Source organism: Capricornis sumatraensis, chromosome 4, assembly GCF_032405125.1.
Source record: "Capricornis sumatraensis isolate serow.1 chromosome 4, serow.2, whole genome shotgun sequence".
Classification (NCBI taxonomy): domain Eukaryota; kingdom Metazoa; phylum Chordata; class Mammalia; order Artiodactyla; family Bovidae; genus Capricornis; species Capricornis sumatraensis.
The window spans coordinates 121,063,827-121,078,156 of NC_091072.1; the positions used below are offsets into that span (position 1 = coordinate 121,063,827).

General features: G+C 42.1%; 2 protein-coding genes across 8 annotated transcripts in view; one reads left to right on the plus strand and one right to left on the minus strand.

The window, feature by feature from the left end:
• The first annotated feature begins 1,012 nt into the window (after positions 1-1,012).
• Positions 1,013-13,248, plus strand: YARS2 (tyrosyl-tRNA synthetase 2). Its single transcript, XM_068971292.1, has 5 exons — positions 1,013-1,794; positions 2,792-2,959; positions 9,933-10,088; positions 10,402-10,572; positions 11,172-13,248. Exons 1-5 carry the CDS (start codon positions 1,013-1,015, stop codon positions 11,329-11,331), a joined length of 1,437 nt encoding a protein of 478 aa, XP_068827393.1. The 3' UTR covers positions 11,332-13,248.
• DNM1L (dynamin 1 like) overlaps positions 12,598-14,330 on the minus strand; it is a 63,321-nt gene continuing 61,588 nt past the window's right edge. For 6 of the 7 annotated variants that reach the window (XM_068971289.1, XM_068971288.1, XM_068971285.1 and 3 more), the window contains one exon: positions 12,598-14,317. In XM_068971289.1, coding sequence (XP_068827390.1) covers positions 14,261-14,317 — 57 coding nt within the window. In that variant the 3' untranslated portion in view covers positions 12,598-14,260. The remainder of the gene's footprint in view (positions 14,318-14,330) is intronic. The other variant, XM_068971291.1, reaches the window with a different exon arrangement.

Sequence of the window (14,330 nt, forward strand, 5' to 3'; positions counted from 1 at the left end):
GCAACAAAGACTCAATGCAGCCAAAAATACTAAATAAATAAAAATTAAAAAAATAAGTGGCAGTTTTGGACTTGGATCCCTGCCAGCCAGCTGCCAGTGAGAGGCCCATTCCTAGCCCAGAGAGGACTGATAGCACCTGGTTATTACTGTGGCAATGTGATTACTAATTTGAATTTCATATGGCTCAGTGGTAAAGAATCTGCCTGCAATGCAGCAAAAGTGGGTTCCATCCCTGGGTCTGGAGGATCCCCTGGAGGAGAAAATGGCAACCCATTCCAATCCCACGGACAGAGGACATTGGCGGGCTACAGTTCATGGGGGTTGTAACGAGTCTGACACGACTGAGCACTCAGATGCCAAAGCTGTGCCCCACTTGGTTACCTGTAATTGAAGTAAATGAATTAAACAGAGCTTTTTGCATTGAATTCATTAGATTATATATGGTTATAGTTTAGACAAGACTGCCACCTCCTGGAGAAGCTAATAAATACTGGTGACTGAGGCGTTCCCATCTATTTGGGAATCAGCATTAGGAAACTGATTGCATCTCCAAGCCACCTCAGTATTTCTCCATGAGGTTAAACCAATTCCTAACTTCTCACAATCTCTGTGAAAAAATTTTTCCATAGGGCCAAGAATTCAAAGAATTTGTGCATCACGACTTTCCTTAGGTGACAAGAATAAGTATAAACAAAAAATAATATTTTAGAACTCTCAGGTCTTAATTCTTAATCCTCACATCAGCTCTCTGAAGTAGGAACTATTATAAACACATCCACGTTACCAAGGAGGAAAATAAGGTCTACGGAATTTACGGTTCCCCGACTTTTAGCCGAAACCCCACCCAGGAAGTCAGAACTCCAAGGCTGAGGACATCAGTAACTAACAGCTCCGCCTCAGTTGGGCATGCGCAGAAACACACTGACCAATTCTGTAGGAATTTCAAGAGGCGGGAACTGAGGGGCGTGGTGGGCCTCTAAGGTCCCAGCATTCCCTTCGTGCCGCCGCCAAGATGGCGGCGCCCATGTTGCGGTGCATTTCCCGGAGTCCGTGGCTTGGTACCCAAGGCCTGTCAGGAGTCTTGCCCTTGGGGCTGCGTGAGTCCCACTCGGCCGCTCAGGGGTTGCTGGCGGTGCAGAAGGCTCGGGGTCTGTTCAAGGAATTCTTCCCCGAGAGGGGTACAAAGACAGAGCTCCCAGAGCTCTTCGACCGCGGCACGGGAGGGAAATTTCCCCAGACCATCTACTGCGGCTTCGACCCCACGGCCGACTCGCTTCATGTCGGGCATCTGCTGGCGCTTTTGGGCCTTTTTCATTTCCAGCGAGTGGGCCACAACGTGATCGCGCTTGTGGGAGGCGCCACGGCGCGCCTGGGAGACCCAAGCGGTCGTACCAAGGAGCGCGAGGCGCTGGATGCGGAGCGCGTGCAAAGCAACGCCCGTGCCCTGAGTCAAGGGCTAAAGGCCCTGGCGGCTAATCACCAGCAGCTCTTTGCAAATGGGCGGACCTGGGGCAGTTTCACCGTGCTGGACAATTCGGCGTGGTACCAGAAGCAGGACCTGGTGGACTTCCTAGCGGCAGTGGGTGGCCACTTCCGCATGGGAACGCTGCTGAGCAGGCTGAGTGTGCAGGCTCGGCTCAAGAGCTCCGAAGGCATGAGTTTGGCCGAGTTTTTATACCAGGTGCTCCAGGCCTATGATTTCTACTACCTGTTCCAGCATTATGGATGCCGGGTCCAGCTGGGTGGATCAGATCAGCTGGGCAATATCATGTCTGGATACGAGTTCATCCACAAGTAAGCGCCCTGTAGGCCGGGAGAAATCTCAGGTCAAATAAGTTACACACAAATAGCCTGTAATGCACTGTTAATATTGTGGAGTGACGCCCTTTGTTTCAGCCCTTTTATTTCCCCTGAGAGTCTAATGGGGTTAATTTTATATCACTGGCTAATGAGAACTAAAGTGCTGAATTAATGATATTAGGTATGGGATATATTCTAGAGCTCTGAAGGAAATAGACACCACTAGTCAGACACGACTGAGCAACTTCACTTTCACTTTCATGCATTGGAGAAGCAAATGGCAACCCACTCCAGTGTTCTTGCCTGGAGAATCCCAGGGACTGGTGGGCTGCCGTCTGTGGGGTCACACAGAGTCGGACACGACTGAAGCGACTTAGCAGCAGCAGCAGCCAGGATTCAGATTGTATCTGTTTGCTACTTCTAAGAAGCTTTTTCTGTGTTTCTAATTTGAAAGACTGTTTATAACCTGACCGTGACTGGGACACCTTGAGTAGTTTCTGCTTTTGCTCTGCACCTTCCTTGAAGCTAAGTGTTAGTCATTGGTTGGCATTTCGAAAAAAATGTTTTCAACACCAAATATTTGTGAATAATGTATCTTTAATGGCATTTTCTAGAGGGAGATGAAATACAGGGCTAGCTCATATGCTACTCATTTTAAAAATCCTCTAAAATACCTCTTTTAGTGTCTCTACCTGACCACACCTTTACCTAGTTTTCTCTCCTCTTCCCACCCAACCTTTAAAAATTTCTAGGCCCCAGTTATGTGGCATTTCCCTTTGGCTTGCCCAGAGTCACTGGTGCAGTTGCAGTTCAGAATGACAAATGTCAAAATAGGGTGCTGTGAAAGCAGAAAGATGGACAAGAATCCTGGTTTAGAAGGTTAAGGAAGGTTTCTTGGAGCAAAAAAAACACACTGAAATCTGAGAATGATTAGCAGAACCTGCCACCACTTGAGCTTGAAGCACATAATAAAGTTCTTCTTTATGCATAGGTTGACTGGAGAAGATGTGTTTGGAATCTCTGTTCCTCTAATTACAAGTACAACTGGAGCGAAACTGGGCAAGTCTGCTGGCAATGCTGTTTGGCTAAACAGAGATAAGACATCTCCATTTGAATTGTATCAGTTTTTTCTCAGGCAACCAGATGATTTGGTAGAAAGGTGAGTTCTTAATAAATGTGTGCTGAGAAAAATTAAGTTCATTAAGCTCATGATACAGTTTTAGTCATTGACTGTCTTTGCACCCTTCATCCCTTCATAGTTATTTTTGGGGTTTTTTTGTTTATTTTAACATAGATTCTATTTAAGGCAGTACATCACTGTAACATTGTAGTTAAACACTGTTGGTTAAAGCAGAAAACTACTGTGGGTGCTAAAAAAGTTAGAGCCAAGTTTGTGATCTACATCTAGCAGGTACTCAGGACATTATTCCTTGCATATTCTAGTTTTTTACTCCTTTCATCATAAACTTGACTTTTATTATACCATTGTCTCTAAAGCTCCTTTTCTTTAACATAAAAGAAGATCCTTTTTTTTTAAGTGATTTTTCTCATTGTTTCATAATATGTCAAACTCTTGGAAGAATATAAATTAATGAGAAATACACCTGCAACAAAGAAAAAGTGAATTTTTCCCAAAAAATGCCATCTGACGTAATGATCATCAAAAATAATTTAGGAATAATTCTTAAAGTTTTTAAATATCTAAGACTTTACTACAGAACATGAAAAACCACTATTGAGTAGGAAAACAAAGTTCTCTCAGAGCATATCTTAAGGATTGCCAGAGGGGACCAACAGTGGGATTTGGGTGAGTGTATAATAGTTGGTATATAGGATATGAAGGCCCAAGAGGTGAGAATTAAGCAAGATGAGGGTCTGGAGCAAGAGTTCGGTCCATTTTGGGGACCAATTGCCTGAGAGTAATTTCAGGAGTGTCTCTTTAAGGAAGTTGATGATGCTCAGTGAGGCCAGGTGCCTGGGGCTATAACCTAGATGGAAATTCCAAAAAATACTATGTTGGAAAGCCCATTGTTTAGTCTCTGGAGAGATAAAGTGGGTCAGAGTCAGTAATGCCTGGCAATCCAAAGGACACAAAAATAAATTTACTGAGGCAAGAGATTTCCATCATCCAGACAAGTCCTGTGACTGTGAAGGCGTATCTGGAGGCCCCAGGAGAAAAGGGAAGTGGCCAGTGAAATTGAATGCCAATGGGAACATGGTTGGTCTCCCCAGGGAATATGTCCCCATCTGAATATCCTCCATTGGTTTGGGAACAGAGACTACAGTCATCTGTTACAACTTTGGCTGTTGCTAAGATGATGGTGAGTCTGCTCACTAAAGCCCAAGCTGTCAAGGCCTGAATTCCTTAGTGACCCAAGGAATTGTGAGCCCATTTTTTTGAGCTGGTAGGGTGTGTGCTGGGTAGAGTGTGGTGGGCTTAGTACTGCAACAGTCTGCAGTACTGTTGAAATGGCTTCCAGCATAGCACAGGTGGTGCTAGTATTCTTGCCAAGAGAATCCCTTAGACAGAGGAGTGGTGGGCTACAGTCCATAGGGTCGCAAAGAGTCAGACATGACTGAAACGACTTAGCACGCACCCACAGAGCAGGTATTCTGAACAGAAACATGAGTAGCAATGATAGGAACTAGGGACTCCTTCCAGGTTTGGGCCAAATGGGCTTGTCTTATATGAGAAAATTGTCCCTTACCCATTGGCCAGACCAAACCACGAGGTCATTAGCAGTAGCCCAGGAGTCTATGAAAATGTAGATCTGCCAACATTCTCTTTTTTTGGCTTACTAAGGGCTTCCCTGGCGGCTCAGCTGGTAAAGAATCCGCCTGCAGTGCAGGAGACCTGGGTTCAATCACTGGGTTGGGAAGATCCCCTGGAGAAGGGAACAGCTCCAGTCTTCAGGCTTGGAGAATTCCATGGACTGCATAGTCCATGGGGTTTGCAAAGAGCTGGACATGACTGAGTGACTTACACTTTCAAGGGCTAAGTGAACAGCTACAAGTTCTGCCAGTTGGGCTGAGTCAGGACTGCCTTCTTCAGCTAGAGAGGCCCCTGAGACCAGGGGGAATGCTGCAGTCCTCCAGCTAGCTGCAGTGCATACACACAGTGGTGGTGCTGCCATTGGTTAAGAATATGGACTCCCTGTCCATCTCACAGTTGGTCCCAGGGGGCTCTCCAAGCAGCAGGAGCACCACTACCAACTCAGAAGGCTCTTAGGTAAGGAGCTGATCATGAGGGAAGCTCCATTCTCCTGTCATTTTTAAAGGCTTTGATATCCAGGTTAGCCCTCTCCTGAAGGTACCATTTTCATTTTACCAAGGAGGCATCTCTAACCCAGGGCATTAGGTGGTTGTATTGGTTGGGGGCTGTTTAGGGCCTCAGTTTCTAAAAGATCCTGGTAGAATCCTTTGGAGTTAGCCATTTAATCCAAAATCCATAGGAAATCAAGTGGACTTATATTTGGTCCAGAGACTCCAAGGAGACATAATCAGATATGGTCAAGTACTGACTTGGAATGTGGAGCCAGAAGGAACTAAAGGTAGGGCTCATTGGCCTGCCTGCTGGGCAGCTTCCCAAATGTATTGTTGGGCTCGCCCCAGTGAAAGGCAGCGCCTTGCATGTGATTGTGGCAAAGAATTGGTAAGAGGTGAGGGATGTGTTGCCTCCAGAACATGAAAAGGCCTAGTACACGTTGTACCTGAGTGTACTGGTGGTTTAATGACGAGTGATTTCCTCCATGTCTAGGAACCCTGTCATTGCTCTCCAGTGCCGTTTGAATGGTTTTGACAGACCCAGTAAAATGCACAAGCATTACCCCATGACTAGACAGAACACCTTGTAAGAAGAATTCTCTGGACTTAGGGTCAAAGAGACTCAAGGTTAGAATGAAAAGGGGGTCATTTAAGTCACTCTGGTCATAGACATGATAAGCCAATTGGACCATGCCAGTTTTGCACAGCAGGAGACAGGCCTCTAACAGTAATCACTTGTGGTGGAAGGATGGGCCCAGAGTCAGGCAGTAAATGTCCAAATGAGGCAAGGGAGGGCCCTGGTACGAATACTGGTGGGTCTAGGATCATCTGCCTTCCTTTCTTCTCCCTCTTCATCCTCACTGGAGGCCTATAACCCTGTCAGCCTTTCCAGTGGTGGCAGGGGTATCTTATGAGGCATGTTGCTTTATTCTGTCCCATTCAGGGGAAATCTGAGGGGACTCAAGATCTTTGTTATCTTAGAGGAAGGAAACATATATCCTGGACAGATAGATCTCTGAGAAGGTTGTAGATTCTAGGATCTTTAGATACCAGCCAGCTGATGCATTTCAGCAGCCATGAGTAACAATTTAGGTTCTAAAAACCTGCAATTGCCAATCAACTCCTTCCTTTTCTTCCTTATGCACAGAATTTCAGTTAAGGTGTAATGTTTGATCTGTTTTTACTTCCTGTTTCTCATAATCTTACGTGTCGTCACCAGAAAGTTTGTGGAAGACATCCCCATGAGCTTTCTTCATAGGTGGCTGCCTCCCTTTTCAGGGTGTTGCAGTCATCCTCCCCAGTACTGGGCTCTCCCTGCAATGGCAGGTTACCATAGGGTCTTTGGGAAAGCCCTCGGCCTCTAGAGCATAACACTAGCACCTTGGCATATTGGTACCCAGCAACAGTAAGCAACACCCAGGAAGCCTCCATAGGGGTTCTGATTTATCAAGGAGCTGCTGTACCTCCTCAGGGGTCTTACAAGGCATTGGCACAAGATGTTCTGAGCATTTGTATTTATCCATTGTTCAACAACTGAACCCATGGTATCCCATTGGGTTTCGGGGACAGAGGAACAGCACACCTCAGCTGTATTTCTCTTTCTTTGCTCTGCTATTATCCTGTTGCAAGGTTGTTCCATTCATCCAGGTTAGGAAGTATAGTCCCAGTATGACACACTCACAGGGCAGGTCTCTTTCCTCCGTACGTACGTGAGTATCCTTTCCTTTGCCTTGCACTCAGAGCCTCAGGTTGGGCAGTGATAATAAATAGCCTTGGGATCCATTCCACCCTCCTTAGCTCTATGTAAAGGATCTTCACGTACATTAGTAGTCAATCAAGGCTTTTCTAATTAGTGATCTGATCATCTCATTAGAGGATACGACTTTGATTGTTGATCACAATACTACAGATATTGTTGAATTGTGGCAGCAGTGACATTTTGGGATGAATACTGAGGTAACATGAGGCAATATGCAAACGACATAGCATTACGGACCTCCAGCATACACTGCTACCCTTGCAAACGTTTTATCCATCTTGGTTAGCCAGTTAGTAAACTAGTCGAAGCTAAATGGCAGTCATGCAGTCCTGCCAACTATGCTTTTGCCAGTTATGTGGGCCTCAACCTGTTGGTAGTGTTACCATCAGCTAGAAATGCCTGGTTGGGGCAGGGGGTGGCCCTCACCTGGGCCCATACTACTTGTGGGACATTTCCTTGGCCAGAGCCAAACTCGTGACTAGACTGGACTTGTGGTCCTTATTAAAATGACTATAAGAAATGCCTCAGCAACAATCACCAGGGAACCTTAAAAAATAAAATGTATTACTTAGTTTCTGAAGGGCACAGGCACACAGTGAGTCAACGATAGAAAGGGAGGGAGGACCAACCCAGGGGGTCTGCCTTTATTGGGGTGCCTAGGAGAAGGCAATGGCAACCCACTCCAGTACTCTTGCCTGGAAAATCCCATGGACGGAGAAGCCTGGTAGGCTGTAGTCCATGGGGTCACGAAGAGTCGGACACTTACTGAGCGACTTCACTTTCACTTTTCACTTTCGTGCATTGGACAAGGAAATGGCAACCCACTCCAGTGTTCTTGCCTAGAGAATCCCAGGGACGGCAGAGCCTGGTGGGCTGCCATCTGTGGGGTCTCACAGAGTCGGACACAACTGAAGAGACTTAGCAGCAGCAGCAGCAGGATTCTGCAGGTTCACTCTTCACTGGCTAATTTAAAACAGGGAAAACTAGGGAGTGGGAAGGCTGGAGAGGGGTCATTCAGGCAGTCAGTTATCTCAGTTCCCCAGGGTTTTCTAAAAGGGGATTTTCATCAGTGGGGGTAGCCTGGCTCCTTACATAGTTGGTGGGTGAACTCTGGGAGTTGGTGATGGACAGGGAGGCCTGGCGTGCTGTGGTTCATGGGGTCGCAGAGTCGGACACGACTGAGCGACTGAACTGAACTGATGAGATACAACTGGCAGTTGTTTATTCAAGATCAGTGTCTTTGAAATGGATACTTTAGCATGAAGCAGTCAGAAGCTTAATGTCAAGCACTTACATTATACATATAGAACCAGCTGGGAAAATGTGTGGCTGTACCTACTCAGTAGAATATATTTATGACTTGTGTTAATACCAGCAGTCCCTCCCCTGGGCACATCCCTGACAGATTCGTGCACCAAGAGAAATACATGGGAATAGTCGTAGCAGCACCATTAACTACTGTCCAGGAGTAGGAACAACACAAAATATCCACACCAAAATAAATATATTGTGAACTATTTTTAATGTGGAATGCTGTATTCAGCAGCTGCACACACAGCAACATGGGTGCATTGCCAACATCATGATGTGCCAGTGAGTGAAGTCACTCAGTCATGTCCGACTCTTTGCGACCCCATGAATTGTAGCCTACCAGGCTTCTCCGTCTATGGGATTTTCCAGGCAAGAGTACTGGAGTGAGTTGTCATTTCTTTCTCCAAAGGATCTTTCTGACCCAGGGATCAAATCCAGGTCTCCCGCATTGTAGGCAAACACTTTACCATCTGAGCCACCAAGGAAATCTGATGTGCCAGAGTAGTCAAAAAAAATATGTTCTGTATGATTCTGTTTATATAAAGTCTAAAAAGAGGCAAAACTAAATGACGCTGTTTAGGGAGGCATACTGAGATGGTAAAAATATAAACAAGGTCGTGACTACCATCAAAGTCGGGAGAGTGGTCACCGTGAAGTGTGAGGGGACATGATGCAATTGTGCTTCCTTGGGTAGGACAACTGTTGTGTATCTGTTATTGTTGTTCAGTTGCAAAGTCGTGTCTAACTCTTTGCAGCCCTGTGAATGTAGCACGCCAGGCTTTCCTGCCCTTCACTGTCTCCTGGAGTTTGCTCAGACTTATGTCCATTGAGTCAGTGATGCCATCTAACCATCTCATCCTGTGTTGCCTCCTTCTCCTCTTTCCCTCAATCTTTCCCAACATCAGGGTCTTTTCCAAAGAGTTTGCTCTTTGCATCAGGTATTGGAGCTTCAGCATCAGTCTTTCCAATGAATATTCAGGGTTTTCCTTTAGGATTGACTGGTTTGATCTCCTTTCTGTCCAAGGGACTCTCAAGAGTCTTCTCCAGCACCACAGTTTCAAAGTATCAGTTCTTCTGTGCTTAGCCTTTATGGTCCAACTCTCAACAGCCTACATGACTACTGGAAAAACCACAGCTTTGACTATACAGATTTTTGTAGGCAAGTGATGTCTTTGCTTTTAATATGCTATCTAGGTTTAATACGCTGTGATAGTTTTTCTTCCAAGGAGCAAATGTCTTTTAAATTTCATGGCTGCAGTCACCATCTGCAGTGATTTTGGAGCCCAAGAAAATAGTTTGTCACTGTTTCCATTGTTTCCGCATCTATCTGCCATGAAGATGGGACCAGATGCCATGATCTTCGTTTTTTGAAAGCTGAGTTTTAAGCCAGCTTTTTCACTCTTTTTTCACCCTTGCCAAGAAGCTCTTCAGTTCCTCTTCACTTTCTGCCATTAGAGTGGTATCATCTGCATATCTGAGGTTGTTATTTCTCCCAGCACTCTTGATTCCGGCTGGTGAGTCACCCAGCTGAGCATTTTTGATGATGTCTCTGAAGCAAGAAGAATATATATATGATGGGGATGGGGTCATCTGTATCTGGAATGTTACTTTTAAAAAGAAAGTATTGGAAACAAAGATGGCAAAATTAAATCTTCAATTGGGGTGATGCTGTATTATTGTCATATTTTTGGTACATTTCTGCATGTTGTATTCCATAATCTAAAACAGAGGGGGGAGACAAAAACTAGGTATGTTATATAACTCTAACAGGCTTTTTTTTTTTTTTTTCACCCCAAAGATACCTGAAGCTCTTCACTTTTCTGCCTCTTCCAGAGATTGACCACATCATGCAGCTGCATGTCACAGAGCCAGAAAAGCGGGGTCCTCAGAAGCGACTTGCTGCGGAAGTAACAAAGCTTGTTCATGGACAAGAAGGGCTGGCCTCTGCTAAAAGGTGACCTTGTAGAATAAAGATCACTTGATTAATTAGTTAAGAGACTGCAGAACATTTGGAGCCACTGTTTTAAGAGTTACCTTTTACCACTAACGAGGACTGTCAGTGTTAACCAGTTTAGAATACTAGCCTTCATTTACTAGGAAAAAAGATTGTCCTGAATTAAGCTTATAAATTATATAAGATAAATGTTGCTATTTGAAAAACTTCCCATCTGGAATATAATGGGTACTTCATAACTGGTTATCAGGTAGTAGAACACGTATCTGTATAAGCTGTCAATGTGATGTGGTTCTCAAAACATGTTTTCCAGGTGTACACAAGCCCTTTATCACAGCAGCATAGATGCGCTGGAAGTCATGTCTGATCAAGAGTTAAAAGAATTGTTTAAAGAAGCTTCATTTTCTGAATTAGTTCTTGACCCTGGAACAAGCGTCCTAGATACGTGCCGCAAAGCAAATGCCATTCCAGATGGTCCCCGAGGGTAAGGTTATTTAACTTTTAGGTTCCTGGTTATATTTCATAGCATGTGTTTCCAGAGATGGTGTTTTCCTGATAATGGCATCTCATTCCTTATAGATGTTAGGTTAGTCTGAGAATAAAGTGAAAACTGAGAGTACTTATTGCTGAAAATAACTTAAATTTTCTGTACAGTATTACTGTACTCTTATTAAGTCGTCTAACCTGGTAAGTTTTCTCCCCAGCATTAGAGAATTGGTTTAAGGAACCACAATTGCTGGGATCACTTGGCTCAGGGATAGTCAGTTTGAGAAGATCACAAGATCAGAAGCCCTAAGTACACAGATTCACACAGGCCCTCTCATACTCAGTCTGTGTCATCTTTACTTGAGGGGCGTAGTGGGGTTGCTCAGCTTGTTGTAAAATTTTAGTTGAATTTCTTCCATCTGTTCCTTTAAAAGAACTAAAGGGGAGGCAGAATCTAGCAAATATGAAGATAACAATTCAGTGCTAAATGGTTTCAATTAGCCTTTGAAATTTAGGTGAAATAATGATATATGTGTATTGTTGGGAGTGGTCAACAATAATCAGACTTATCTAGTTACTAAACATTTCTACTTTTAGGTATCGGATGATTACAGAAGGTGGAGTCAGTATAAATCACAGACAAGTAACAAATCCTGAGAGTGTTTTAGTTGTTGGACAACATATTCTTAAGAATGGACTTTCATTACTTAAAATAGGAAAAAGGAACTTCTACATTATAAAATGGCTTCGGCTATGATGAAAACTCCTTCTGGTGTTGAAACATCCATCATTCATTATCAAGATATACAAATTTATATCTTCACTTACGCAACTCAAAACAAAGACTGGAGTATATTCTAGGCCTCAGTGTGAGTAATTTCATTGTTCATACAGGTTGGTTAAGTTTGTGGAATATTTTATTTCCTGATCCTTAAATATTAAAGACTAACACAGAAAAGCATGATTTCTAGGTTTAATCTCTTTTAATAATTATGCTTCATGAAAAACTAAATACTAAGTTTCCTATCCTGTCCTTGCTCTTGTATCAAGTAAATATATCATTGGATTTTTCTGGTTGTTGTTCAAGAAGCAAATTCTATAAAAAAGAGAAATGTTAGAGGAAGCCATAAACAGCATTAGAAATTACAGTAGAAATCGTTTCTTTTTGAAGAAAAATCAGTACATGACTTTTCAGAAAGTTTATAATTCAGTGTTCCAGTCGCCTGTGTTTCCATGAAATTAAATTTACTCATTAGCCTTGTTTTAACTCAGTAAAAAAGGTGAGAATGTCTTATAAATTTGTCAACTTCTAAATTAGTCTTTAAGTTTCAACTTCTGTCCCCAAGCAGACTGCAGCTTGAGATGAACCAAAAAGTTAAGCAAACAACATGATAAAATAGAGGCAACAAGATAAAACAGTGGATACACTATTATCATACACTATTACATGAGTGGAATCACTCATATCCAAACATAAGAGAATATCAAGATATTCCACGAAGGGAAGTTTTCAGGTCAAATTTAAAGGATCTGGCATCAAGATTTAGTCAAATTAAGCTCTACATTCTTTAGGCAAGTTGATTCTTCAGAACTGTTTGCAACATCTAAAAAATCAGATCATTGATTTTTCTTGATTTCCTTAATTTCACTTGATCACTTGAGGATCAAGTAAAACACACACATACACACAAAATGGTTAACAATCAGGTTTGTTCTAGAAAATCTTACAAGCAGCAAAGCATGGCTTTAGAATTCAAATTCTAACTATTTACTACCTGGATTATTTGGAGCAAGTCATCTTCATATGCAAAAAAATGGAGATGTATTATAATTAAACCTCAGTCAATTATAAAAGGAAAAAAGTCATTAAACTTTTATGTAGCATAAGCTATATTCCAAAGTAGATTTGCATGTACTCTTCTGGGAGTAGTTAGGAAGAATTCACTTATTGACAAGCTTTTTAATGTCACTTCATACTAGCAACTTTATTTACAAAGTAAGAACATACAGGTATCCATTGTAAGTCAGAGATCATCTCTACATTTCAGAACTTCACTCGGTTTAAGGGCCAACAAAAGGAGGTTTCCTCTTTCTGTACCTATCTTGCCTGTTTTTCTTTGTACATGGTGTGTAGTACTAACAAGTGCATTACCATAGCAGGTAATGTTTTCAATTTGAAGTTTGCTGGAAAAAGGTGCATTATAAGGTTCAGTCCCCCTTTACAAATTAAAAGTTAGACTAGAATGGTAATCATCTGATCTATCTCAAATACATGAATCGTGGATGGCTGTAATTTCAAACTAATATTTAATAATGGCAGAGTGATTTTAAAGTATGCTAATAAACATTTTGGAAGCATGTATTCTATGAAGATGGTACTGCAAACAGATTCATAGTCCTGTATCATCAGACTGAATCTGTTATGTTTGAGATCAGTTGCTGATCTTGTTTCTCAGTACAGTGAGTATCATTCATATGTTCCTGCCAGTATTTCTTAATAAATGTCATAACATAAAAATAAATTTAATATCTGCAATATATAATTCATCTTAAAATTTATTATGTAATTCATATCAAGAATAATCTGGGGAATTTTGGTAAAATGTGTTCTAAACCTCACTCCCAACCCTCTGAGAGCATTTAGGAGTATGTGTGTATCAGGATGTTTTTCTGTGAATAATAAAGCCCCATCATTATTTTCGTACCTTTATTCTAATCTACTTTGTTGGTGTGAAACAGAAGTAATAACTATTACCAACTAATCCTTAGAGAAACTTAGAGAAAGAAGATACACTTAAAATCAGTACAGTATTTGGTTCTAAGACCCTCCTCCAGGTGAATCTTGAAGTGTGGTCTGTGGGATCCAATTTATAGATGGATTACTGGATTACTACTACTATATTTGAAAGCCAAGGAGAATTTACTAGTTCTAAAAACTGAAAGGAAATGGTCATGACCAAGTCTTACTAGATAATCAAGGCTAGATGGCTGTTCTTAATGCAGTAAAACATAATTCATGCTTCCAAGTTTAAGTAAGATCAAAGGAATTTTAATTTTTAATGCACCAGGGGAAAGTGGACCCAGAAGTGGAAGGACAGTAGCTACACATTATGCACATCACATCACTGTCAGTGTTACAGATCCTCTCATGTGTTCAGCTTTCTTACAGACACATCAAAGGTTGCAGAGAAGCTCAATAAAACTAAATCAAAAGATAATTGGAACAGTGACTACGTGAGTAACTTGTCAACTCATCTCTTTCCAAAGCCAGGTCGGTTTATATAGTGCATGCATCATAGTCGTATGAAATGGTGTCTTGGTGCATTCTTCTCGAAGGGCTGTGGCAGCAGCTTTAGGACTACTAGCAGATCACACAGGTCATCTTATTCACAGACAAACTGCTTGTACAACTAGAACTATTAATGGTTCCTTTTAAGTTCAAATGAAACTGTCACAAGACAGACTTGATGTATTTTATATATACTAGGAAATTTTAGAAATAGCCATTTATTATTTGGATTAAATGTGTGATTTGTTCTGGAATCCAGAGTACAATTTTCAGTTTATAGCCAGTCTTCACATGAGCAGATTCCTATCACTGCAAGACACAGGACTTCATAAATAAAATTCTACTCAAGTAGGCAGGACTAACAAGTCAACAAAATTTCAGGATTACATAGTTCTCTTCACCAAAGATGAGTCTCTCGGATTTCAGCAATAATTTGACTGGCTCCTTGTAATGCCTGCATTAAAGAA